This window comes from Chaetodon auriga, chromosome 6, assembly GCF_051107435.1.
Source record: "Chaetodon auriga isolate fChaAug3 chromosome 6, fChaAug3.hap1, whole genome shotgun sequence".
Classification (NCBI taxonomy): domain Eukaryota; kingdom Metazoa; phylum Chordata; class Actinopteri; order Chaetodontiformes; family Chaetodontidae; genus Chaetodon; species Chaetodon auriga.
In genome coordinates this window covers 8649320-8676363 of record NC_135079.1, presented here as the reverse complement: position 1 = coordinate 8676363, position 27044 = coordinate 8649320, and the positions used below count along the sequence as shown (strand labels likewise).

General features: G+C 42.2%; 4 protein-coding genes across 4 annotated transcripts; 1 reads left to right on the top strand and 3 right to left on the bottom strand.

The window, feature by feature from the left end:
- Positions 1-1990: 1990 nt before the first annotated feature.
- Positions 1991-11629, bottom strand: cnot4a (CCR4-NOT transcription complex, subunit 4a). The gene is made up of 13 exons (XM_076733670.1): positions 11406-11629; positions 9328-9550; positions 8808-9005; positions 8399-8485; positions 8054-8155; positions 7710-7835; positions 7475-7599; positions 7163-7369; positions 6996-7047; positions 6636-6891; positions 5284-5790; positions 4808-5041; positions 1991-3991 (listed from the first exon to the last, which is right to left on the bottom strand). Exons 2-13 carry the CDS (start codon positions 9499-9501, stop codon positions 3663-3665), a joined length of 2397 nt encoding a protein of 798 aa, XP_076589785.1. The 5' UTR covers positions 9502-9550; positions 11406-11629; the 3' UTR covers positions 1991-3662.
- A 556-nt stretch (positions 11630-12185) lies between these two features.
- On the bottom strand, positions 12186-17376 carry LOC143321944 (uncharacterized). Its single transcript, XM_076732707.1, has 19 exons — positions 17015-17376; positions 16852-16944; positions 16632-16746; positions 16366-16540; positions 16126-16237; positions 15634-15740; positions 14967-15093; positions 14753-14873; positions 14563-14648; positions 14253-14389; positions 14110-14169; positions 13963-14026; positions 13774-13868; positions 13544-13672; positions 13353-13467; positions 13130-13267; positions 12783-12949; positions 12620-12702; positions 12186-12481 (listed from the first exon to the last, which is right to left on the bottom strand). The coding sequence occupies exons 1-19, from the start codon at positions 17022-17024 to the stop codon at positions 12286-12288; spliced, it is 2130 nt and encodes a 709-aa protein (XP_076588822.1). The 5' UTR covers positions 17025-17376; the 3' UTR covers positions 12186-12285.
- A 74-nt stretch (positions 17377-17450) lies between these two features.
- LOC143321945 (interleukin-17 receptor A) lies at positions 17451-21969 on the bottom strand. Its single transcript, XM_076732708.1, has 11 exons — positions 21871-21969; positions 21730-21751; positions 21417-21560; positions 21193-21311; positions 20975-21098; positions 20455-20502; positions 20203-20360; positions 20015-20089; positions 19851-19920; positions 19421-19516; positions 17451-19340 (listed from the first exon to the last, which is right to left on the bottom strand). Exons 1-11 carry the CDS (start codon positions 21967-21969, stop codon positions 18571-18573), a joined length of 1725 nt encoding a protein of 574 aa, XP_076588823.1. The 3' UTR covers positions 17451-18570.
- Positions 21970-25658: 3689 nt separating this feature from the next.
- Positions 25659-27016, top strand: tnni4b.1 (troponin I4b, tandem duplicate 1). Its single transcript, XM_076732712.1, has 5 exons — positions 25659-25698; positions 25810-25941; positions 26018-26107; positions 26215-26385; positions 26471-27016. Exons 2-5 carry the CDS (start codon positions 25837-25839, stop codon positions 26555-26557), a joined length of 453 nt encoding a protein of 150 aa, XP_076588827.1. The 5' UTR covers positions 25659-25698; positions 25810-25836; the 3' UTR covers positions 26558-27016.
- The last annotated feature ends 28 nt before the right edge of the window (positions 27017-27044 follow it).

Sequence of the window (27044 nt, the reverse complement as noted above, 5' to 3'; positions counted from 1 at the left end):
AAAAGAGGAGTGAAAAATCAGGGCTTTTTCTGCTCGGCCTGAACACCTGACCACGGCTAAATGCTCTTAGCAGACATTTATTTGCAAACACTCAGCATATTTCAGTTAGGTATTTACAGGCAGGGATTTGAAGTCAGAGTCGCCCCGGTGCTGTTCAAAATCTAAATTCTGGTGCTTTAAAATGAAATTATTTACTGCTGTTTGACCCAGGTCTTTGCTATAAGCAACCAAAATGTGATTGTCTCCATGCCTCTATCCTCTTTTGCTTCATCATTCATCCTCACTGCCCAGTCCTTCGCTTCCCCTTATGATAATGAGCATGAATATGCAGTTTCAGCAAAGCAAGCAAATCAATATACTAATCATTCGTTTTAGGCAACACTGTCTCCCTCAGAGCACTTAATAATTAAGACCGACATGCTTTTAAGCAAATTCTGTGCCAGTCCCTTCCCACTAGAGCAGAAAGAAAGCCCCAAACACGACGGCTATTTTCTGTAGCTGTCGAAAATAAACAGATGCTATTCTGGAATATGTCAGGTATGCATCATCACAAAGACACCTCCATTATGTTTCAGTGCAGTGTCTGTGTGAGTGCGTGCTGGTCCAGGATCCTTCTCAGCAAAGCTTCCCCCCTCCTCCGTGTTGCTGCTGACTCATTGTCACAGCCCCTGAATCTGCTGCCTGCCTGCGTTATTCACACTCACCTTCCTGTGCGAGTGCCTCCTCAGCACCTGGAGCCTGGAGCCAGAGGGGGGCAGCTCAGCTTCACCCACATGTCCCCTTACACCACCAGGACTACAGCTGGAACTGTTAACAACTAAACCATTAGTTAATCCTCAGGAAAGTGGCTGTCAACTACTTTGATAATCACAATCATTTTGGCTTAAATTACCCGTGTTTAGCATTTCTGATCAGTAAAAAAGAGTAAATGGTTTATAACAAACTATAATAACGTTGTGTACAGTATATATGTATTGATGTATTTGTCACCAGCTGTAACTCCTCCTGTGGGCACCCATCAGTGGAGATATGTACAGTAAAACACAATAGAGTAAACTATGGTTGTAATATATAAAATGTGTTTTCATCGGAGATTGGTAAATATTGTACACTAATAAATCTGATTAGAAATCAAAGAGAGGCTCCTTGTAACGCCAGATTCATCATGTTATTACGGTTTCAAAGTAACCAAAGTAATGCAGTACCATTTATCTGTATATCCATACATACACTGCAAACAGGAATGGCTAACAGCTAATTTGGCTTACTTTTAATGACGATAATTTGCCCAAATGTAAAGAAAATTGGTTTAAATACACGTTGCTCAACTTATAGGCCACAGCTGAGACCATGGGAGCATTTCCTGTTTACATCCCCCCAAAGCCCTTTGACTTTGAAAAATCTAAATACATAAATCAATCAATCTGCCGTCAGACCATGTAAAATAAGGCACTGAACTCAGATGTCTACCTGCAGAAACAGTGACGCTGCTGTTTGAGTATCGACTGTGCTCCTCCCGGTGTCTGTCAAAAGTCCTCCAGGACTGCTGCAGGTATCTGCTGCTGCATTGGCCGGGAAGAGTTCAGAGCTGCAATATACAGCATGCTCTGCCCTCAGCAGTGCAACTCCACTGAAAACATTAACATAAGGCATGAAACACTGTGGTCACACCTCACTCTTATCTGTGTTATAGTTGCGTTTAATTGTGCCTAAAAAATACCTGCTGTTTTAGGTGAGAAGAAAAAAAAAACACTGTGTACCTGAAAAACTGTAGTATCAGTCTTTTTGTCTAACCTTGTGTGTGTTCAGCTGAAGTTTGACTGCAGAGCTTCATCACTGACAGAGTAATCTGCCCCCTAGTGGAGGACATTGGAAAGACAAGCAGGCGTGATTTCATAGTGACCTTGCACAGTATGGTGGTGACTATCTTTTGAAATGTTTAGCAGTGCACATCCAGGTGTTGAGAACACAACAGCAGACAAACACCAGCTCTGAGTTTTCAGTTTTATTTAAGGTTCATTTTTCCAGACCTGCAGAGGACAGTTCACTTCCTTTAAGCGCCTCAATTTTGTTTTTTGTTTTTTTTTTTTCTCGCAACATCATGTTAAAACCCATTGTATGACTCTGTGTTGGTTTCTCCTGGATGAGTTTGTTCATTTTTGTGAATACTGTTAAATAGGTAACAGCAGGAGGGGTGGGGGATGGGTGGGGGGAGGGGGGGGGGGGGGGGGGGAGTAAGAGAGGGAGAAAGAGAGAGCGTACACGGATCAGAATTAAGACTTCAAAAAGAAAAAAGGCGGTGGTCGGAGAGAGGTTGATCTCACATCCTAAAGGCTGAGAGCTCCTTCAATCACTACTACAGTACTTGGTTTTGTCTTGCAGCACCTCCCTTTGTGACACACGCTCACATACAGCTGCTGAAGTCACATACAATACTGCATATTTTTCAGCAATCACTGACGCTGAACTCCCCTTCCAATCACTCGAGCTCCTTTCTCTCGTCTGTCCGTTTTAAGGCCTCGTTTAAGCCCTCCTGGGTCGAACAAAGGGACCTGTTTAACCCTGTTGCTACCCTCATTAGTATTTTTGACATTTCCTCATCCATCCTCATCATTGTCCTATCTATTTGGTGGCTGTCCATGTTAGGGCTAGCTACTGTAGGTACCACACAGTGGCACTGAGTAAGAGTCTAACCCTAGTGCTCAGGATGTGTGCCACGATCTCCCTAAGCCCTGGCTCCCTGCGGTTAGGCAGTGCTCTATCCTCTGATACAGAGGTTCAGCAAAATTTTCCCTCCAGTAGGACGGGGCCAGTGGGAGCCCTCCACTAAAGGGAATATGGGCCAAGCGGCCTCTCAAGCAGGCCATCTGTGTCCCTACCTAACAGGGAGCCCATGCATAGCCTGTGCCCTCAGCTCCCCTGGGTCGTCTGCATTCACTCTCTCCACTAACCAAATCTCAGCTTCTTTTTTAACATTTTTAAAAACCACTCTCCAAAAAAAGAAAGAAAGGAAGAAAAAAAAAAGCTAAGAACCAACTCCTTTTCTCTCTCTCTTACCTCGCCTTATTCACAACTTAGCTGGAAGGGTTAACCGTTTCACAGTCTCCTGTTAAAGTGGGGAGGATGAGGGTCTTTGGGGCAAAGCTTCAAGAGCAGATTCACAGCTTGCTTCATTCCTCGAAAACTTATCATGACTTCAACTTTCAAAAACACAAATGTTGTTCATGCTTAATCATTAGTTACTTTTAAAAAAGACCTCACTTCAGCTAATTTGTTTCTTCACCAGTTTGTGGAGTTAACTCTTGTGTCACCACTGGGCGCTCGATGCTTGACTGCTTCTTGCGCTCTCTGAAGTTAACAGCGAGCTACACAATGAATCCCGTGTTACGACCAGAACTAGATGTCAGGAGTGGTGATGGTAGCAGACAAAGGGTGATGATAACTTGTGTACCACAAACAAAAACAAAAACAAATCAGCCTTCGGAATAGACAAAAAGGAAGGAGGAAGAGAAAAAGAAGAAAGCATGTTTGTTACTTTGTTAATAATTTTTCATACTCTGCAGATTGGTGTGTATTGCATTGGGGAGGGGGAGCGGGGGTACAGGATGAGTGGGCATAAAGTGGTGGTGGGGGGATGGATGGGTGTCTGCTGTATTCTGTGTTCAGTGGCGGTCCACAGCGGCACTCTGTAGCAGCTCTGTGGCGGGCTGTCCCGGGGGTCTGAAGGCGGTCTGGAAGCCGGGGGGAGGGGAGTGGAACTGGCTGGCGGGGTTGGCTGTGGGAGGGGGCAGGTAGGGAGCCCAGCCGCCGGCGGCTCTGTGGTGGAGGGGGAGGTGGGCGTCGAGGAGGCCGGTGTGGAGGGGCTGGGGAGTGGGCACCGCTGAGCCTGCCGGGCCGTCCATCTCTGTGAGCGCCTGCAGGGACTTGAGCCAGTGTGGTGGGTTGTCGTCCTGGAGACAGTCTAAACTGTTCCCTGCTGAGGCCGGGATGCCTGAGGGGAGGAGAGGGGTCACAGAATAGATGAGCGACGACAAAAATACACCGGGGGGCACACGCAAGACACTGAGGTAAATACAGACACCGTGAAGCGAATCTGGCTTAGTTTTGTTGGCGTCTCTGTCGTAGAAGCTGCTTTGAGTCGACTTTGTGACGGTCAGAACGCGACTGAAGCAGAGAAATACTGTTAATCAATATTTAACCTGGTGAGGTGAAAATGATTGAAAAAAAAAAGTGAAAGGATTAGTTGATTAGTTTGCTGGAATTTTTCAAGCAAAAATGCCAAAGTCACTGGTTCCCGCTGTTCAAATGTGAGGAATTGCTGCTTTTTTGTCGTCTGTCAGGGTAAATTTAATATCTTTCATCTGTTGGATTGTCAGCAAGCTTCAAGATTTTCTGATATATAGACAAAGCAAAATGAATGCTTTAATTAAGAAAGCAGTCCGCCTGCTGACATTTTAATTGTGATAAACACTGAAAGTTTGCAGGAACAGCAGGGAGAAGAGCATCAACAACTGCTGCTGTTATTATTCCAAAGGCGAGTATATTGAACGATGTTTGTGGGTATTTTCTTACATTTTTATAGACCGAGCCATGAATCAAGGAAAGAAGCAGCAGAGCAATAGATAAAGAAAATGTTTGCAGCCTTAACTGAATTCACAATGGTATAAAACAGCAGCTGGAAACGCAACACGTTTGGCATTCTCACTTAATGAATCCCTTTAACGATTAATCAAACATGAAAATGATCGTTGATTGATTTCCAGTCGATCACCGCACTGACTGCTGAATCGTCTGAGTTACTTTCTACCTGTGATGATAGCAGGGTCCATCCAACTGGCTGTACCGTCCCAGCTCAGGCTGTGTGAGATGCCCGCTGGCCCCGCCGGCCCACCGATGTGGTTAACACTGTTGGAGGATGAGGAGGAGGAAGAGGAGGAGGAGTTTGGGAGGCCCCCGAAGTTGATATTGATGTTGGGCAGGAGGGCTCTCAGTCCGTCCTGCCACTCTTTCACATTTAAGCCGTCTATAGAGCCACTGTTTTCTGCAGAGGAGAGCAAAGCAGGTATGTCAGTTCCTCCGGTGTTTTGATCACAGACTAGTGGCTGTCTGCAGAACTGCAGCCACCAGGCTCCCTTATGTAAGGTCAATAAACATTAATCAGGACAAGTATCATGAGCTGTCATATTAAGTAACACCATTAAAGAACACATCTGATCCCTGTTTTAACATGCACAGCTTCCACACGACACAGAAAGGTGCCACAGTGACCCAGGTGTCTGGTACCTGAGATGGGGATCCCTCCTAGCCCTGTGTTGTGCTGAGGGGGCAGATTCAGGTCCAGGAAATTACTGTGTGAGGCAGCACTGGCTGAGTGGTTCAAGTGTGTGAGGTTATTTCGTGTGGGGACGCCCATCCAGGGGTGTCTGGAGGCTGGCTGCTGCTGCTGCTGACTGGCCTGGCTGTTCTGACTGCCGGGGAAACTGAAGGAGCTGTAGACGGCTCTGTGGTGGAGTTGAGGGAGGCGTGGCAGGCCGCTGGGGAAGTGGTGAGAGGCGCTGGGGTTTGGGTTAGGGGGCAGCAGGCTGGGACCGTGGCTGCCCCCCTGGGCGAAGGGCCCTGGGGACGAGGGGCTCTGATCCTGCACAGACAGCTCCTTCTCTATCAGGTCGGCCAAGGCCTTGCGGGTGACGTCGAAAGGATCGAAGCCCAGATCGTCGTCCTGCTGTTTGCTGGATGAGCCGAAGCCAAAGGCCGCCTGCCAGTCTGTGGAAGAAGACACTGGTATTGTGTCTGTGAGGGAAGGAGAGAGAGAAGTTACCGGAACCGTCCGCAATGTGAGAAATTCTTAGTCAACCAACCATAAATTTCTTTGACAAAGTGATTAGTTGATGGCTGGCGACAAAGGGCCTTTGCAGTTTGAGCCTCACTTTGCCCCCAGAGATAAGACTCTCTTTAAATCCCTTCTTGAAGCATTTTTCTTCATCAAAGCATTTCTAAGTGTTTCTTATGGTTTTACTCTTTCCAGGCTCGTAATTCAAAAATTTCTCCTTTTAATTCAAATTTCATTCTTCTCTTTGATTATCTCATTGTGGGTTTTAATTTGTGTTTGCTTTTTTATTGTTAGCTTTTTGTAAAGCACTTTGTAACTTTAAGAAAAGACTAATAACGTTTCCCATATTATTGATTTAAACGAACACTCAAACTGCCTCTTCGACGTCATCGTCACCTTTTAAAACCTAAAGCTTACTAACACATTTGTCAACACTACAGGGATGACAGACGCATCATTCAGTAATGAACACAGACTTATAGCTTATTTCCTGTAAGAAATGATTCACTGTCTAAATTTGAACAAGGTCCCAAACAACAATCACAAGTGACATTTACATTCAAAGCATGTTGCTAGTTTTACTATAGGAGGCGACTGACAATGCCTACAACAGCGGAAAATGCCTAAATTAATCAAACACTGCTGTTACAGTCAATATTATGGAGTACAATGCTAACGGCCATGGTATCAAAACAAATAGAATAAAACAGCTGCAGGTAAACCCACGCTTTGAAAATCAGACAAAAAGCACAACCAATCAGGCACAAAACTACATTCGAAATGCTTCATTAAAGCCCCACTGTACCTGATGTGAAGAGGCTCTGTGGTTCGGGGGTCATGGGCCAGTCAGAACTGCCGCGGGGGGAGCTGGGGAAGGGGGGCAGGCCAGCAGGGAGCGGGTTAGGATGTCTGAAGTTACTGTTGTCTGAAAAGAGCGACTGGGACTCAGCTGCCGCACCCTCGAAGGGTGAACGGGCTGTGAGGTCTGACACGCTGATGGGCACCACCAGGTTGGGCTTGGTTAAACCCGGGGGAGGAGAGGGGGAGTCACTGGTGGGTATCTGGACAAAGAGAGAGGAGGCGACGCTTGTGAGCTTGTCTTTCTCAGACATGACTGACCTTCATTTATATGGAATCGAAACAAGCAGAGTTGGGATCTTCTCACCTGTTGTAAAGTCTCACCATTCACCATTCCAATCGACTCTGGAGGCTTTTCGCTGGGAGGCAGACAGACAAGTGACAAAATTAGATACATAAACAAGAAATACGCCATAAGTAAAATGATTTTCTTTAAGGATATACATGTTTCTGTCAAAGAGGAGTCTATATTACCTGTTACTGTCACAATTAGAGGAGAAGGGGGACAGGGCGGTACGCTGGCCAGGACCCAGCTCTGTTTCTAGCCCATCTGAAGCATTAACTTCTTGGTCTAGATAGTCTAGCAACGGAGGAGACTTGCGGTCCTCTGAAAGCCCGTTGGCCAGTTTGTTATGTCCTGACAGCGTAGGCCACCCATCTTTACCATTGCTACTGTTGGTTCTGTTACAAAGCGGGGAAAAAAAAATCAAGCTTAGCCTAACAATTAAGATGCATTGAGGAAGCAAAAAGAGGAAAAACACAGGAGGAAATAAATAAAAAGCCAACCTCTGTGTGGAGTTGGATTTACTCTTAGACTTCTCTGTTCCACATGCTGGAGGTTGTAGAAAGCTAGGGTTAATTTTATAGAGGTCTTGGAGGAGTTTCTGCTCATACTCTTGATGTTTTCCCGCCTAAAAACAAATGACACAACATGAGTCACCGTCGATCCTTCTGTTAATACTCAAACAAACAACCCGCAAAAACCGAGTTCACATCTCAGAGAGAGAGACAAATATTTTACCTGCATCTCCTCTTTAGTAAAGCTAGCCGCTTCATCTCCCAGCTCATGTAGATACATACAATCAGGTTTGGGACACTGCATACTTTTAAGAAAGTAACTGCAGTACTTTGTTGTGCCTAAAGAAGCCTTTAACACAGAAAGAGAAAGAGAAGCTCTGAGAAAATGAGACAAGAACATTTAGAAATTTTAGTTTAATCCTACTTTATTTACATCAAGGTTGTTTAATATCACGATGTTTATGTTAAAAGACAGAAGGAGAATATAGACTAAACTCATCACAGTGCTGTTAAACAAATAAAACTTCTACAGTCATATACAAGTGATGGGCTAAATCAACTTCTCACCTTGAGCGTTCTGCCGTCAACCACCACATTGTTCACACACTGTATTGCTCTTAGAGCATCTTCAGAGCGGATGTAAGTGACATAAGCGCTGGCACTCGGCCCCTGAAGAAACAGATCATTTAAGCAAACGCACACGTCAAACAGATTTACTGCTGATGTTTAAATCATCGTTCTATGGCTTCAAATTAACTTTCAATTCAAAGTTAATTCAAATTAACTGTAAATTCTAGCAAATCTTGGCACAAAGTTTCTCATTTTTGCTTGGTAAAAGACAAACGGTAAAGGAATGATCTGAAGTTCTGTCAGTGGTTCTAGACGTGCTGTCAGTTTGATCCAACCTCTCACCTGTGAACCTGCGTACGATGTGCTATTGTTGATGACCACTTTATGGATTTTCCCAAACCTCCCAAAATACTCTGGTCGTTTTAGGACCTGTGGGCACAATGAAAAAAATGTATGTATCCACTGTAAACTCTTTAAAACAAAATATTCAGAACAAGTTTGACTCTTCAGACCTCTGTGGGAGATTTGACTGACAGACCTTTAAATGTGCATTAAAATCATTCCCTGTCAAAGTTAGTTATGATTGTCACTGTGTCTGTCCTTTCTAATAAGGAAAAGATGAATGGAGCAGCTAACGCCTTCAGTTTGTCACAGCCTTATTCAAGTCGAGCTAAAACCCAAACAGTTCCAACACTCCAAAATCACAGGCATCATAAGTCACTGAGTTTTTTGATGGCGGCACCGTGCTCACCTCCGGGTCGGCGAGTCGCTGCGAGAGCCCCACCACAAACACCAGGTTCCTCTGGACCACTCTGACACTCGCCAGGTGCTTGCGGTTTTCTGTCACCTTCTGCTTCTTCTCGTTCTGTTTCTGCTTCTTCTCATTCTTTATCCTTTGGATCTCCTCCTGTGACAGAGGCTTGTATACAGCGGGGTCCTCTGGGTACGGCTACACAGGAACACAATTAAGTTACAAACTGAGATGTAAACAATGCGGGAAAAAAATACTCTTCCTGTTTAAATGATACGGCTTTGTAAAGGATAGAGGCTAACTGAGGCCTTTACTTGTCAACATGGTAGTTAAACAGGCACCATGAGTCAAATTGCTGCAAATGATGATGAAGTTATATTTTAAGCAACACGCTGCTTTAGAAGCGGGACCGTCCCATTTTGGCATTTGTACATCACCACCTCCGTATTCCCAAACACAACCTCTCTGTTGAGAGCGGTGATGAGTTTCTGGTATCATGTTCATCTTATCATCTCTTCACCTTTCTGCAGGCGGGGCAGAGGCCATTCTCGTCTGTACGGATGCGATGCCAACAGAAGCGGCAGATCTGATAGCCGCAGGTGCAGGGGAAGAAGTTGACGTCATCAATCTCCAGCGGCTCCATGCACAGAGGGCACTCCATGGGGTCGTCCTTCATCTCAGGGCTGTGGGACATCGTATGGCGCAGCGAGGGTGAGTGTTGAAGCCGATCACAGATCACAGGGCTATGAAAACATACAAAGGCTAAGTATAAGAACTACATCATGATATGATCGAAAGTCTACCGAACAAATTCTTAACAATACTTAATAGCAGGATGGCATAGCCTCTGAAACTGACTTCATGACCACCAAGGTCACAATATCAGACTGAGCACACAGCAAAATGTATTTCTATAAATGTCTTTCACGTAGAGTTTGACCTATTCAGCAGCAAAGGAAACACTGCACTCAGTCACCAGTTCATTAGATTCATCTACTAAAACTACTGCAGTCTAACGAAATAAATCATACTTCAATGACGAATCAACGCCTCTCCAAAAAGTTTAATTGAAACTGAACATTACATCCAACTTTAAGATCTTTTGGGTGCTGTTGAATTGCAGTGTACTGTTCACAGAAAGTGTTTCTAATGTTTCGTCTAGCATTGAGAATACATTAAGTGATGAAAACTGCTCTCAGTATATTGCACTGAAGAGCTGAAACAATTAGCCGGCTGACAGAATTTAATTGGCCGGTATTTTGAAAATCAATTCATCACAAGCCATTTGAAAGCAAAAGTGTCAAAAAATTCCCCGGTTTCGACCTTCTTCAATGTGAATATTTGGTGGTTTTCATAGTCCTGAGTGACTGACTGATGGTCGTGCAGAACAAGCAATCTGAAGCAGTCACCTTGGGCTCTGGGAAACTGTGATGGGTTGCAAACAGCAGCTCCTAAACTTATAAAGTCGATTCAACACATCTCTATATCAGTTCCAATAAAAACTGACCAATATAACCTCCATCATGGTGTGAGTTATTACAGGGATTAATGTTAGACTAAATGAATTTTAGCTAGGTGCGCTAATGAAGAAGACAACTTGACTCTGTCTTAGAAAACAAACCATGAACAGCAGCCATCCCGTTAAAATGATAATGCGGATGTTGTGGTGTCTCTCAATGGTTGAGAGTAAGTTACTTGACACAACGTCATGATGGACGATGTAGGGAAATGAAACAAACTGCGTTTATTTACAAACGAAACGTCTGTTGTTAGCGGTAAAACACCAGTCTGATTTCTACGTGACAACACTGCTGCCAGCAGACAAACGTAATGAAAACCCCAGCTTGATAAAACCTGACAGTGTAGAGTTGAATTACACGATAACAGTCAAATGCCAACATTTCAAATACTTGGCAGCATTTGCTAATAAATTACAGGAGTACCACGGTTTTTCCGCTTCAGTTGTAGATATCAGCTGATGGGTAAAATCGTGTATGAAGCCAGAATACCCAGTTAGCCAGGCTGGTAACTTTAGCTGCACTGTCTTCTGGATCGTAGCTACATTATGACAGATGTTATTTGACTAATGATAGGCTAAGCTAACATTAGCCGCGAATTGGTAAAAGAAGCCGGTCTAACTAATTACAAGTGTCCAGGAGCAACTGCATATCGATTCACGACACCAAAACGAACAGAGATGAGTATTAACTTGATATTGACGTGAAGCGTTTACAAAAAACGTTTACCATAACGTTACGCTTTCGCCTGCATGTTATCTGACAGCTTGCTTTTTGCTAACCGCTAGCATCGGCATAGCTAGCATGCTACATTATCATCAAAATGTACGGGGTTTTGGAGCCAAGCTTACGACGCGGCCTACACAGGCTAACGCTAAACTCGAAGCAAGTTTTTGGCACTATAAACAGCTGACATCGCTCTCACGACATTATGATTACCTGGACAATGGTCTCAAAAGCTTGTAAATGCTCTAGTGTCAGTTCGTAAAATCATAACCGACATTACTGTCCTTTATTCGTTGAGGGAGAATGGAAGCTGGCTAGCCCAACTAGCAACTTGGCTAACGTTACTGTTACTTACCCAGTCCGTATTTAGCTTAGGATTCCACTCCAAGGGAGTCACACCAAATTGGGCGGGGACTGCGAGCCAATATATCTGAAATGTCAAAATTTCTATGAACAGTCACATAAGATAGCCCTATGTCTGTTGTTCTGATGTAATTAAAAGGCTATAAAGATGTTTTGCCCCTTTCTTTTCTTGGTATTGTAGAGACAATTTACGCTCTAACCACCATCTTAGCTAGCATTAAAGTAGGGAGGAGGGAATGGGGCAAGTGTTCAGTGCCACTGAGTGTGCGCACATAGACAGATGCTTTGTGGGTAATGGAGTTTTTGGTTGTATTGTTTTCTTAGGCAGGACCAGCGATACAATTTCAACGCGTGGTACACGTACAAAATAATCCAAAACACTATGAAACTCAGCAGAGCATTTTGTTTTTGATTACACTTATGTTCTTTTACGTGCATGCACGACTTTTGTAATTCAGTATTTTGCTTCATAAAAGGACTTGAGTACTTCATGCATCACTGATGTTAAATATAACCATTCTTTATTATAAGAAATCAAAACACCAGGATGCCTTGTTATAATGCCTCATTATATAAGAATTTATTATATAATTTCTAATTTATTTTCAAGGATTTGTAATTATGAACTTAAAGTTTAAAAAAGTGTTGTTGTTTTTTTTTTAAATTTTGTAAGATATCAGTTATTGTAGAACAAAATAAGATTGGATTCAATGGTTTTGGTAAAACAAGTCTTCTTGAATTTATTCACTTGATCACTATGTTACAGGAAGGCTTAACAAGAATAAAAACTAAAATGATAAAATACTGAGCAACATATTAAACAACTCAATGCAAACAGACCTAATCTTCACACATCCAGTAATGTTTCAAAATCAATCAATCCACATGAAGCTGGGTTTGGGCCAGCACTGAGCCTGAACTTTGCTGGGATCCACTGAATCTAAGGTGAGCGCGGGGGCGATGGGATGCGGTGACACCAGGGACAGCCGTGCAGCCAGGATCCCCATCCGAACACAGCTGTCTGTGTCTCGCTGCTGGAGAATCCCAGCCATTAAGGCACCTGCCAGACTGCAGACAGAGGCAGATGACAGACAGGGACAGGAAGAGAAAAAGTTTATGGGAAATGAAAAGTGAATGAAATTAAAGAAAAGGAAGCTTGGAAAATGTTACAGGGAAGAGAAAAAAGGTAGAGTAAATTTTTAGTACCTGTCTCCTGCTCCTGACACATTCACTGTCTCCTCTGCTGTCACAGTCAGTGCTGGGTAGTGAAGAGCACAACGCTGCCTCCTCTGCAAACACAGGTGCAGTAAACATCTTCACTTTCACTGTCATTAGGATCGCTATCAATTGAATTATACGCTGCCCTTACCCTCTTCTCTTTTCTTGGCTGCAGGTTGACCGAGCCAGCATCATGCTCTCCGCACACCAACACTCCATTTGCCCCCAGAGTCACCACCAGACAGTGAAGATGCTCCAGAAGGGGGCGTGAGAGAGCCACAGCAACACTCAGCACCTCGTCAAGAGAGCTCGGCAGCACTGCCAACGCACAAGACAAAACCACATCCTCAGACACTATCACACTATTTGCATTTTTCACATGAAAACTAACTGTAACAACTGTGAGGGGAAATATGTGTTTGAGAGCATGAGGGAGTAAAAACACAAAGAGAGAAAAACAAACCCACAGCTGAACCATTAATTACTAATACAGTTTACCTTCAGGTGTTGGGAATCCAAGTGTTTTATTCATGGTGCACAGCTCTGCCAGGTTTGGGGATGAATAGGACAGAGACTTCCAGGCATCAGAGAGGAAAGGCTTACACGCCTTGTCGGAATCTGTGGGCTCATACCAAACTGTGACACACATGATGTTAAAATCCAGGAGAGCATCAGTTCACCACCATTCATTATCATTTGCTGACCTCCTCCATGTGTTTACCATTGATGTTGTGTTTAGAGGCAACGGAACAAACATAGTCGATGGTGGAGACGGGAATGTTTCCATCGAGGCACACGAGGGTGGCTGATGAGAGCTGCTTCTCAAACTGTGACACCTTTAAGAAGATATGCAATAGTTAGAGTAAAAAAAAAAAAAAGCTAAACATGAATAACTTTGTCATTAGAACTTACATATTTCTCTGTGATTTGCTGATGAATGTCCATGTCTCCCAGTCCAAGACTCATTTCTCCACTCTCAGCGATAACAACACAGTAAGTAGCTGTGCTCTGCTCTTCTAGTCTGGCCACTCCACTTGTGTTCTTATAGATATAAGAAAAAAGTCAAAAACTTAACAATTACATATTTAAGCAACATGGATTATCATCGTGCTTGGTAAAAACGACTGCTGATGTTCACCTACCATATGTTTACAATAGTTAAACACTGCATCACTGAGCGAATCAGCGCCAGTAGCTGAGATGAACAGGGGTCTACGGCCTAATCGGCTCAGAGAGTCTTGATGGACAGCATCAAAGAAGTGAGTGAGAGACCATCAGATTGAAACTACAGGTGAAAACACGTGCATGAACATGAGCTGATAAAAACTCACCAGCAATGTTCCGACCTACTCCACCAAATGACTGGCAGACACTTCCTGGGTTTGTCTGTCCAAACTGGAGGAGAGGAAAAAGTAATTAGACACTACATGATATGCCTTACATGATCTGGAGTAGCGTGAATAAATACTGTTACTTACAATAAGTGTTTTTGCTTTTCCTTTAGCAATAAAATCAACATTTATTCCTCCGATGACAACCTGGAAAAGAACAGCATTATGGGTACTGTGTTGTGCCAATATTTGACTATAGACTGAGAAGTTCATCAAGTTTTTATACTCACAATATCTGATTCTGAGTCTGATGACTGTTTCCCATGTGGTTGAGTTTTGTCCTTTAACCCACTCTCATTCATTTGTTTTGACAGTGCGCACGCTATCTGACTGCCAACTTTAGCATTGTTATGAATCAGAGCAATGTCTAAGAACACAACAAGGTTAAGGACATTTTATTCACCTAAGAGGCTGCGGCACTGTGACATTATCTGGCCTATGAGACAGCAAAGTTATCAATACATTTTTTTTTTTAGACAAAAAATTTGCTATGTTGTTTTCTGCTTCAGCTCTCAGCAATTCAGATTCTCAGCAGGATACTGGCCTGAAGGGACTTTCCTTTAGTCAGATCATTGACCTTTTGAAGAATGAACGGCGTCACATCTCTTCCTGTTATACCTTTAGTACTGAGGAAATCAAAAAAGAGAACAGAAAGTGATCACTTGTTTCTGCTAAGATTAACTCTCCATTTGATTCACAATAGACGACGAGCCACAGAGACTTTCTGTACCTTGCCTCTGTCACTGCAGCCTGGATGGCTTCCTCTATCTGCTGCCCGGCTGCTGCATGCTCCTCTGGGATGGGCACTGCTAGCAGGACACCACTTTGGAGACCCAGTGACAGACGGCTTGCTGAATGATACAAAAACAGATCCACACTCATAACCTCTGTGTGTTTCGGGTCAAGCATGCTATCAGTGTTGAGGAGACAAAACGCTGATATACCAATGAGTTTTGCAGCCTCCTCAGGGTTGCAGACTTGGTATGGAGAAGTGAATCCGCTTTGTGGAGAGAAGAAGGCCGGGAAATTCTTCAACGCTCCATAAGTGGCTACACAGACACCCTGCGTCTCCTAATTACAGATACATAATAGAAACACATAAGAGTCCCAATTAAACAGAGATGTGCCAAACATCTATCTGCTTCTTTTGATTAATGCATTCATTCATTTTATAAGTCCAAAACATATTCTTCACTTTCCTTCTATCAAATGTATTGATTGTTTATCATCTTTTGCACATACATTTTGTACAATAAAAGGAAATCTTCATCAGCCTCCACACGTGACAGGACAGGACAGCACCCTATCCATCCCACCTTGCACTTATGTCCTATCCTCAAGTCTTTGTGATGTGTTATAACACCTTTGTCTTCCTTTAACCACGTGTTATGTTTCGGTTTTGCCAATTTAACAAAAAAAAATAAAAAAAGGAAACAAAAAGGAAATCTGCGGTACACCAACCACAAGTCAGGTGATACATAAAAGATTGCTAACACTTTTTTGGCTGAATAAAGCACACAATCATGACAAACACTGTATCACATCTGTCATTGTGCAGTGATAACATGACTCATGACTCATCAACACGAAAAATGATCTCAGTATTCTTACAAGGAACTCGAGGGTGCGGCCGATGTCCAGAATAGACTTGACGCCAGCAGAAATCACTGCAATGGGAGTCCTGCCGAGCTCTGTCAGATCTGCGCTGACGTCCAGACCTGGAGGAATAATCACTGACTCAGTGGTGACTAATGGTGAGCCTTCATTTACATAACAGTCACCAAATAAGGAGTTAAGATGATACTTCCAAACAGTCCTGTTGTCCTTACACATTGAGGGCTTCCATCAGGTGGGCTTGGCCTTTATATGGCCTCCTCTGGATCACATATGTGACTCCATAAGCACTCTCATCTCTGCTCACGGTCTTTATCATCAAATAATAACTTAGCTGATACACGTGACGACAGGATTGCTCAGTTTCCATGTGAAAGGAGGCCAAAACCATCCAGTCAGTGTGTCTGTTTTCACGGTTTGTTAGCAATAATAAGTTACTGTCAGCATGTGTTAAAGTCAGGTGAGTAGTTCCCATCAAGGTTTGCTTACTGTTCTCTCCGTCTCTGTGAACTCCTCCAATGCCTCCCGTGACGAACACAGGGATGCCAGCTCGATGTGCTGCTATCATAGTGGCTGACACTGTTGTTCCCCCAGAGAGCCCCTGAGAAAAGAACAGGACAGCATCCAAAGCGCCATCACGAATGACAGACTCATGCAGTCGAAGTGGACGAGACCCTGAGATTATTTTAAGCTTTGTGTTGTATGTGTGTGAGTGTGTTGCAGCCTCACTTTGCTGATGACGTAGGGCAGATCGCGACGGGACACCTTCAGGGAGCTCTGGCAGCGAGCGAGGTGGTCAAGCTCCTCTGACGACAGACCAACACGGACTTCACCCTCGATCACTCCCACCGTGGCTGGGGTGGCTCCTTCAGCTCTCACAATGGCCTCCACCTCCTTTGCTGTGCTGCATTAAAACATTAATGGTTACAAATGGTTAAAACAACTATGAGCAGCTGGTACCAGAGGTGACTGACTTTTGAAGGTGACCCGGGTACCTCAGGTTGTGTGGATAGGGCATGCCATGTGTGATAATGGTGCTCTCTAGTGCGACCACTGGTTTGTTTTCTGCCAGTGCCTGTGATACAGATGGATGAACTCTGAAGAGGCTGTCTAAGAGAAGAGGTTCATAATCATCATTATCAATTTGTTCAAACTGTGTGTACATTATACTTTAAATTGTTAGGGATGTACTGTATAATGAGAGGATGTATTTACCATTTTTGCACAATCTGCTCTTATAAGTTGTAATTCCTCTTCTCAGGATGAGTGCACAGGCTCTCTTCAGCATCCTCATTCTGTCCAGAAACCCTGAAAATATTCAGAGTTTTTAAACTTAAATGGGAAAAACGGTGTTAAGTGATGCTTTTATTCTAATCACCTTGTGCCATTCATGTTTCTTTCATTGTTGCAGCCTGATTCTTGCAGATTGATCTACCAAAGGCTATGGTCTCTCCACCAGAGTTCCTCCTCCTCAGGGAACAATCTTCATATTGAGAGATAAAAGCATTTACTTTCTAACTGGTTGATTATGGTTAAATGCTTAAAGGAGGAAAAAACAACCTGCCTTCATGTCCCCTGTCCAACATACATTCAGAAATTACTATCTCACGACGTTAAACCACAGAAGAACACCGTAATGTCTCAATCTTTTCTGGTGGACCAGTCTTTGAGAAAGAGCTCTATAGGTCACACATGATGTGTCAAAATCAAAACAATGAACATTACCTCAGCTTCTCGAAGGGAAAGTCAAACAGGCTCCCCAGTTGCATCACACCCTGCAGTGTGTTGTCTGTCACTGCAAGGCGCAAGTCCAATTCCACCATTGTGAGGATTTTCTTTGCTCCAGTTAGTTGGGACAAATTCCCATCCCCCCTTTTTTGGGCCCTCTCTCAGAAACTGACACCCACATTCCACAACAGGGGTCAGTCTTCTTATTTGTTTTTTCTACTTCATTGTGTTTAAGTGCCAAAGATTGTTTGCGTAAATGTTTTTACGTTGTAAGTTATATGAGGCCGAAAGCCAAAACATTTGATTTTATGCTTTACAAGTGTTTTTGAGCCAGCATTGCAAGTCTAACAGTGGCTTTAATCTACTATCTCATCCATGAGTCTGAGTGGATCAGAGACACATCAGCACAAATTACAATGAAAACCCATCTGAAAAAGCTGCAACAATCTAAAGGAACTGTGTACATTAACTCATTTCTAACATGCTCTGTACACAGCACATTACATTCAATCAGCTCACTATAAAGAATTATGGCGTCCCACAAACAGGAGCTGGTGCTTACCTTCTCCGGTGCACCAAAAATGCTGGAAACTTTGCTCAGGAGGTTGAACTTTGACCCAGACACTGTTTACACAGCCCACAAGAATCAAGCACAGATCTCTGTGGTCTAAAGTACTCTGGAATTGTCTCCTGAGTGAAAGCATGTGATATTTAACAGTGATGCAATATACAAAAATACTACAAAGACAATCAGATACTGTATATGGCAAAATACAAAATCCATGAATGTGTATTACGTGTTCACGTATTTCCTTTTTGGAAAAAAATTCACTTTGAAATCTGGTAACTGGTTGGAGACACTGATCCACCCAAGTCTTCTTCATCCTTTGGCAAAACATCAGCTAATGTGTCATTTTCAAGTTTCTACAATCAAGTCCAGTTACCCATAATTCATCCCTCCTTGGATCTCCATGACCTGGATCAGCTAATGGCTTGTGTTTCATGACCAATATGAGTTTAATAACAGTTTGTATCCACCTGTGATTTATCTCTGGGTTTCTTTGTGTTGCTCTTATGATCATAAAATTTCAAATTGCATCAAATTGAATAATTGATGGACGGCTTTTGAAAATTTCGAACAGTGGAGAGGACGTTCGTAGATCCTGCAAAACACTAATGCGATTATATCAAACTGGCTACACATTCTCACACGACTGTTCTTGCATCATTACTGATCTCAGCTGACGTCTCCTCAACTTCCAAATGTGAGCTTTCCAGTAATTCATCTTCAAACCACTGTGGATGCTCCAGCTGGTATGCATGAAAAGCCTCTATGGCATCCCGGAGGGCTCTGCCTGACACACAGTGGTAGTATTCGTCCTCTGAGAGCCCTTCAATGTGATTCACTCTGCCTGGTTTGTACTTCTCACTGTCCAGGATCCTGAAAACGAGCTCCTCAAATTGTTTCATCAGTTTGTATCGTACTGTAATGTTGAAAGGTGAAGGAACGTCTTCTTCAGAACAAACATCATCAAAGTAAGCCACTATGTACTTTTCAAACGATGCAGATCGGATAAAATGGGGGACCATGAGGCTGAGGGCTGGACTGAGCATGTCGCCTACAGGTGAGAGGGCATCCTCTCTCAGAAAAACCTGTTTGTCACCACACATGGCTTTCCATTTGGCTTGTACTCCTCGAGAGCACAGGATTAGTATTTTATCTGAAGAGCTTTCTATTTGTTCTCGGTGCCAGTCCAACCACTGGATGGTTCCCAACAATCCCAGTCTTGCAGAGTCCAGTAGATCCAGGACCACTTCAGTGCCACATTTGGTCGCCAGGAAGGCACAAAGATGGAGAACAATGTTTCTGTATAGAGGGTGGTCGAGGGAGTAGATGATGAGGACTCTTTTTCTCTCTTGCATTTGAATAGTTTCTGGTTGTTCCTTGGCAGCAGATGAGGACGAGTTCACAGGATCTGAGAGAAGGGTGAAGTCCACTGATGAATCATCAATTCAAGTTTTCTATTCAATGCAGTGTGTTTATAAGAAGGCAAACCTTTTTGAGATGTTCTCCAAAGTAAATAAGCAAGACAGCTACCAATGACGAGCAGCCCCACAGATGCCTTCACAATCAAAGTCCGTGGTGGATGATCTTAAACAAAAAAAACATGATGATGATCAGCAGAATATCTCAAAAAATACAAAAAGTGAATTCACATATTATTATCCCAGTGAATCCCAAGAGACTCAGGAACCCTGCGGTGTCTCAAGATTCATCTGAGGGACCCGTAATGTGATTAATGGGATAGGAAAAAAAGGACAAATAATATTCACACATTTCTTCAAATCAAACAGTCTAACAGGTGAAGTGAACATTGCTTTACTTAAAGGGGTCAAAAAGGTTCGACACCACTGATTTATGCTCTGCACCACATGGATGTTGAAAATCTGCCATATATAGTTTACATGACAAAAATCGTACTTACACACACAGTAATCCAAAATTTTCTTGGGGCGGTGACAGTTGTTCTTGCATCGAGTGAAAAACGGCTGTATCTTCAGAACAAGAATAAGGTGATGTTATATATCTACAAGTAGCATGTGTTTAACAACTATTCAGGGTGGGACATTAAATCAAAAGTGAACTTACCATTAACACCATCTCACACTGGGAGAGCTGCCACAAACCAAACTCAAACGTCACATTCAGCAATGTTCTGTTTGCCTATTTGTTTAAGGAAATGACAAAGTGAGAATTTTGTGAGAATCATGTGTGCTACAGCACGACAGTTTTCATGCTAAATGAGCAGTAAACATATGATGCTTTGGGATAATTACCTTTGAGACATTCTGTGAGTCATAGAAACCATGGCCCTGGATGGATATTTGGTATCTCTCTGAATACTGTGCTGCCTTGAACACCACAACAATGGATAACTCTCTATGTTCCTTATCCACAGACGCAAGAGTAGTCATGTTAGGATCCCATAGACTACCTGAAATAACAAAACATGAAGAATACAATGCCTAGTTGGTCGTGGATCTCTTAAACCATTAAAACTCAGGAGATGTAAAGAATGTAAACTTTACCATTTTGCAGACACACTTGGGCCTTCTGGATTATCCCGTCTTCACATCCTGGTCATATATTACGGAAAGTTGATTAGAACATTTTAAAGTTTGTAGAATCAAAGTGATTTGTGGTAATTATCCCATAAGAATGAAAAATGTCTGCACCGTGACAAGACACATGAAGGGGCTCTTCAGATGCAAAAGTGCATCCCTTTTTGACATATCCAACAGGTGACAACATGAGATAAATGTGAAAGAAAAGTGTATTTTGGTAACAGAGCAATTGTTACAATACACTTTATTAAACTGATCATTTTTTTTTGAGACTGCTAACACGTGTTATGCTTTCTAGACTGAAAAGCACAAATCCTTTGAGATATAAGAACACAATGTAGTTATAACTAAACACAACAACAAAGAACTAATATATGTAATTTATATCCATACCTGTACAGCAAACTTATTCATAATGTATATAACTATAATACATGTCTTGCATAGTAAATGTGCAGACTTCAGGGTTCTGGAGGTGACTCACCTGGGATGGTAATTTGCTTTCTGATCCTGTAGTCTCCAATCTCCGGTTCTGGCAAATTAAAAACTGACACCATATAAGTGTGCCCAGGCTCAACCACAACTCCATCCAAGGAAAAGGTCCACTTCTTAAGAAAAACAAATTGCAGGTGTGGAATCTTTAACGTCCATATTGTATGCCACGGTAATAGAATCTGTTCAATAAATATGTTACAATCTTACCTTGTCATTTTTTGGATTCAGCTGCTCTCTGATTTGGTAAGAAAACTGCACACACATACTTTGATTTGTACTTTCATCACGAATATTTATCTCTGATCCACGAAGTTGTAATATACTTGCTGTGAATAGAAAGCGAGTGTCCATTTATATGAATCACTGTTTTAAATTTTGATGCATTTTTAAATGTGAGCTACGATAAATAATGCTGCACTAGCATTACTTACCATCTGCCTTTATTTTCCACGTCACGGTCACAACAGAAACAGGCCCATGTTTGTCCATCCAGACTCCCACATGCTCAGAATCCCATTCTGGGCCGGTAGGAGCAAGTCGTCTTTGTACGACTGTGTGATTGTCTGAGCAGTTTTCTGACATTTAGGGTAGGGTGTGTATATTAAAATGTTGGGGACATATTTAAATTGTGTGTGAGGGCAGATGGCTGTCAAATCCAAATTATATTTTCCTGCAGAAATGATTCTAACACCAAATCTCATACTGATTGAACTTTATTACCGATATGACAAATTAGATACTTACTAATTTTACAGTTGTCAAGACCCTGGAAAAAAGCAACACAAAATAAGAGTGACTTCATGAATCTCAGACTATTCAGTTCCCGCAGTTTACTATTCTAACACTGCTTAAATGTTTATCATCTACGATAGATCGAATCCTCACCTGTTGATTGCAGTCCAGACGCTTGTTCAGAGTCCTAAGAGAAAATGACACTGTGAGTCCGGCAGTCAAACAAAAACAGAAAAAAGGAACATGGATCATTCTGGTGTTGTTCCACACTACAGGTAGAAAAGCTTTAAAACTACTGAGCAAACAAGGCCAGTACTCAAATAAGTTGGAAAGATGGTTGAGTAGTTTGCCTGAACAAATGCAGAGATGGCTCACTGTGATCTGAACCAGTTTGATTAGTGTCATGTTTATCAGGTGCTGCGATCTGAATACACAGGAAACATGCTCAAGCATCAAATGTGGTTGGTAGTTTCCATTGTCATGCGCAACATTTCAATAGAAATGTTGCTCACTGAATCTGAATCTACAGAATCATATGAGAAATAGGAGTTAATTTTTCCCTGCTGTGGATTGACGCCAACACTGCAAACCAATGTGTCAAAGCACCCGACAGTCACTGGGGGGCAGCAGTGACTAAATTTACAAGTAGCAACATTTCCTCTCATAACTGTTTAAATTGCATTTTGGTGGCTAGAAACACCTTTAAGTGCAGTTCAAGACATTTGTCCCATTATAAAGAGATTTCATACACAATGTATTCACATGCTTACACTACTTTTTTTCTTTTTCATGGGGGGTGGGGGGCATTTTTGGCTTTGTTAGATGGCAAACAGTAGAAAGTTGACAGGAAATGAGGAGAGAGAGAGACACGCAACAAATGTCCCCTGTTGGACTTGACCCTGGCATGTTGTGATTCCAAAATCAGTGCCTTTAACCTCGAGAGGCCACCGGGACACTTCTTACACCACGCTTTAACATCCAGCCTGTCCTCACATGACCCCCCCAGGCAACACATTTAAATACACAGATGACAGGACATCTCAGCACAGGATCAACATATGAAGACCAGGATTACGACCACTAAACCTTCAACTATTCGCTGCTTGGTGACAAGAGATTATTTTCTATTGGACAAAATGTGGCCGTGGCTATGTGTTAATTCCTGTCGCTTTGTCTCAGTGTAACTGTGTCTCCTACTGGACAATGAGCTCAACCCTATCACTTTACATAACACTAAGACAGACAGACAGACAGTCATGTGCCACTGAAATATGACCAGAATAGACTGTAGAGGCTGTATTTAATCTCTCCTCTCTGTGAAGAGTGGTGTCATGGCATATTATGCTTCAAATCTAAAAATACTCTTTTATTCAGTGCAGCTAGGATTTGGAAAATTTAGCCCTTATAAGCAGTAGCTAAACAACTAAAAAATATCATTATAACACACAATAATGTAGCTGAAAGCAGTTAGAAGGACTTTTTTTTCTGGGTATTTCTGTATTATCTGTGTACTTGTCAATAATTATAACTCCTGCTTTAAAACTCCTCCTGCTGGTATATAATGTTGATAAATGCTTGTATGTTTCAGTCTGTAACTTGTATTTTTTTTGCTTTGTCAACCTGTCCAGGGACTGCAAATACCAATCAGATATCTGGTCAAATGAGACTTATTAGAATTAGATTTATTTTATATTGATGTTAATTAATTAAGCATGACTGTTAGCATGCTAACACAGCAAACTAGGAGAGTCAACATGGTAAACATTGCACCTTCTTAACAGCATGTTAGCTAATTTTAGCATTTAGCTCAGAGCGCCACTGCGCTAAAGCCTCAGATGATAAACATGGCTGTGGACTCCTGGTCATCAAAAAAAAAAACAAAAAAAAAACACGTTTTATCAAAGACTTTAAACTTCAAGTTCAACTCAATAAACTATCGACATTTTAAAACCTGACTTTAAAAGGCACCTTTAAAACAACTGGTCTCTGGTGTCAGCCTTTGCCAGTACACCCCATGACAAATTTAAAAAGCTAACACTCAGGGCACCTGATATCTGCAGAGAGGATAACTCAGCTGTCAGTTTGGTGAGGGACATGTGAAGTGTGCTCTTATGAAACACAATCACATGAAATAAGTGGGTCACGGGTAGAGGGCAACTCAAAGAGGGCTGCATTGTGATGCAGGAATTGTCAGGTGGACAGAGGTTCTATTTTAGTGAGCCATTCACATGAGAGTTTGAAAGCATAAATCTTTCACTATTAACCATAAAGTGCTTTTTCTTTTCCTCACTCACCACTGTTGTGACCCTCGCTGATTTGCTCTCATCTACAAGGTAGGAAAAATAATCAACCTATGCTATTTATTACAGGAAAATAAAAGTCAATCAGATTTATTATAGACGGGCAGCTCTTTAACCCGACAATGAAAGGATTAAGAGACCTCTTCTCCTGCTGTAACAGCAGCCAGGGTGTCTGAGTACTTTTCTCAACAGCAATATGTTCGCCTGGGTCAAGTGAAGTCCGGCTTTAATGTAGGAGGTAGTGAAGACTGCATATCAGCATGCCCCTGACACAGCTGGTATTTATGTGAGGGAATCCCTGCTATGTCGCTACTTTTGTCAAGGTCTTAAAGCAACTTTTCAAACGTGGTTCCCGTGGCTCGACTTCTACGACACCTCAAACTTCTTGACGATCTCTTGATCCTCTAAGTGAGGAAATGTAACCTGAGGCTTAAACTGCATGCCAAAGTATTGGCGGCTGGTAACAGCACGCTTGACCCATCGTTGTGGCCGAAAAGCTGGTGTGATAAGTGATGATGGCTCGCTCGTATGAACTGGCAACCTCCTGGGTGGAGGGCAAGGCTTCCTAAATTTGTCTGCTACTTTGCTTATTTACCTTGACTTTCGCACCCTGTCAGGCTGGCTTAATCTAAATGGGATATATTACTGTGTCGTGTCAGGAGCACTGACATACGTTCATCCTTCTCTGACTCCTGCATCTAACTACTAATATATAATGCCATGTTTAAATGAATTGAAAATAGGATGTAATGTCATTGTAAAGCCAAAACTAAAAAGAGAAGGTCAAAAAAGTGAGAGAAAAACACAGGGGAGGAAATGCGATAAAGGAGATAGTGTTGATTTACAGCTCATTTTTACTTTAGCCATAATCTGAAACTTTATGCTCGGATGATAAATATAGGCAACTTACAACCTAGTAAAATAGAAAACGAGCAGTGCTGCGGATCCTAAAGTCTTAAGATTGTGAACAGTTCTTTTTTAATTGCTCTCACAGTCTTCACAGGTTTGGTGTTGTTCCTCTCCTGCCTGCCAAGCTTTCTGCTACTTGGCTTTCTCCGACATCATCAAGGCCACAGCTGCTGGCTGGACACAGCGAGGCATGAGGGCAATGTGGCCAAATATAGCCGTGCATAAGCCACTTCATAACAATAGGAAGGATTATCTTCTCCTGACGACAATTAGGCTAAATAAATCTATCAAACTGTTAACTAGTTGGATTCATCAAAAATATTAACTGTATAAACTGTAAATACTCTTGAGACTTTGACAAATATTCATTAGAATTATTCATACTAGGTGTAGTCTGTAAAACTAGTACATTATATGTTAAAATACACGCAATGCAGTAAAAATTTGTTTCTGGTCCAAAGGTACTGTAAGCTGCAGACATGTCTGAGGGGTGAGTATTATCCTCTAAATATACACCATTCTGTGCACTATTGTCTATCAAATAATAATAAATATATATATTTTGTCTAATTTTCTTGCCACATGTTGATGAAGACCGGTGAGTCAAAATTATTTCTGTCACCAGCATGACTTAATCATTGATATTGATTCATAATAATGCATTTTATATTTAAAAAGACATTTGAAATGATGGTCTTTGATGAATTAAGTATTCCTAACTTTCTCACAGAGAAAGCCAAAATATTCAGCAACACGCCGGCTGCATTTGAAGGTAGGTCTCATAGACCTTTAGCTATACGAGAACAGTATCTAACAGCATGCCACATGATCCAAGCCAGCTTTAGCTTTTATCCCGGCTTATTAACGCCTTACTATCTTACAGTCCAAACTGCTGAAGAAGGCAGCTTCTATGCTGGTGGCTGAAAGTGAACAGAAGAAACATGAGAAGGAAAGAGTTGTGAATGAAAGCTTCCCTCCACTGAAGCTGTCAGGTCTGTCAGTCCAGGAGCTCCAGGTACAGACACCGCAAATCACGCCCATTCAGTCCTTGTTATTTCACATCATCTTGACAGTTTTCTCTGTCTTCACAGGACCTCTGCAAAGACCTACATCGAAAGATTGATGTTGTAGATGAAGCACGTTATGATATGGAGATGAAAGTAGCCAAAAATGACAAAGAGGTACAATAAAACTGAACGACTGCGAACAGTTCCTGGCCTATCGAATGTTAGCTGTGTGGTTATTGTTGTTTTGTTTTTTTTCTTAAACTGTGACGTTTGTTGTGCAGATCCAGACACTGAACCAGAAGATCATTGAGCTGAAGGGTGTAAAGAGGCCCAGCTTGAAGAGGGTGAAGAAAACTACAGACGATATGCTGGGTGCATGCACCGACTCCTCCAAACTCATGAAGGCTGATTTCAAGGCCAACCTCAAGACAGTGAAAAAGGAGGAAGAAAAGGTAAAGCTGGTGGCTGAGAGGAAACCATCCACAAAATAAGAAACAAGAGTTCGAAAACAGGTTATAATCTATCTCTATTTTGCAGAGGGAAGAAGTGACCGACTGGCGTAAGAACGTGGAGGCCATGTCTGGAATGGAGGGCAGGAAGAAGCTGTTTAATGCAGGACAATAAAAAGGTGCTTGTCTGCAACAAGGCTATGTTAGCAACATATGTTTCCTGAAGTAAACCACAAGTTTGTGATGTTCAACTTTTTGCCATTAAATCCCTCTCTTCATCTTTATTCTACCATCAAATTCAAGACGGTTTCCACTGCAGGATGAAATAAAACTGATTTTGTAAAGAATAATGTCAACCACAGGCACTTGTAGAAGATAAAATAAATGCACTTTTTTAGATAATACTGTATTAAAATAGTTTTAATCTAGCTCTAATGTAAACTTGTAAAAATACCACTGTATGCCATGAATGTAATAATACAAATTGTATGGTGTACAGTGCCCTTTGCACATTGAGTGTTCAAGAAAAGGCTGATAAGTTTCACGAGTTTGTCTTCTAAAGTGCAGTATTTGTATTATACAGGTGATGGCGCTGTCTCATATCTGTAATACATATGATGCTCATTAAACAACCATTAAGACGCTTCTGCTTGGTTTCTTTG

Coding starts and splice junctions, on each gene's coding strand:
- cnot4a (XM_076733670.1), bottom strand. CDS start 9,501: ATGTCCCACAGCCCTGAGATGAAGGACGACCCCATGGAGTGCCCTCTG. Junction 7,600..7,709: donor TTACTAAAGAGGAGATGCAG/GTAAAATATTTG, acceptor ATTTGTTTTTAG/GCGGGAAAACATCAAGAGTA. Junction 6,892..6,995: donor ATGGTGAGACTTTACAACAG/GTGAGAAGATCC, acceptor CTCTTTGTCCAG/ATACCCACCAGTGACTCCCC.
- tnni4b.1 (XM_076732712.1), top strand. CDS start 25,837: ATGCTGGTGGCTGAAAGTGAACAGAAGAAACATGAGAAGGAAAGAGTT. Junction 25,942..26,017: donor TGTCAGTCCAGGAGCTCCAG/GTACAGACACCG, acceptor CTGTCTTCACAG/GACCTCTGCAAAGACCTACA. Junction 26,386..26,470: donor TGAAAAAGGAGGAAGAAAAG/GTAAAGCTGGTG, acceptor TCTATTTTGCAG/AGGGAAGAAGTGACCGACTG.
- LOC143321945 (XM_076732708.1), bottom strand. CDS start 21,969: ATGATCCATGTTCCTTTTTTCTGTTTTTGTTTGACTGCCGGACTCACA. Junction 20,503..20,974: donor AAAGCAAATTACCATCCCAG/GTGAGTCACCTC, acceptor ATATATGACCAG/GATGTGAAGACGGGATAATC. Junction 19,921..20,014: donor AGTGTGAGATGGTGTTAATG/GTAAGTTCACTT, acceptor CTTGTTCTGAAG/ATACAGCCGTTTTTCACTCG.
- LOC143321944 (XM_076732707.1), bottom strand. Junction 16,238..16,365: donor TGCCCTACGTCATCAGCAAA/GTGAGGCTGCAA, acceptor TTCTTTTCTCAG/GGGCTCTCTGGGGGAACAAC. Junction 14,649..14,752: donor GCTGCAGTGACAGAGGCAAG/GTACAGAAAGTC, acceptor TGATTTCCTCAG/TACTAAAGGTATAACAGGAA.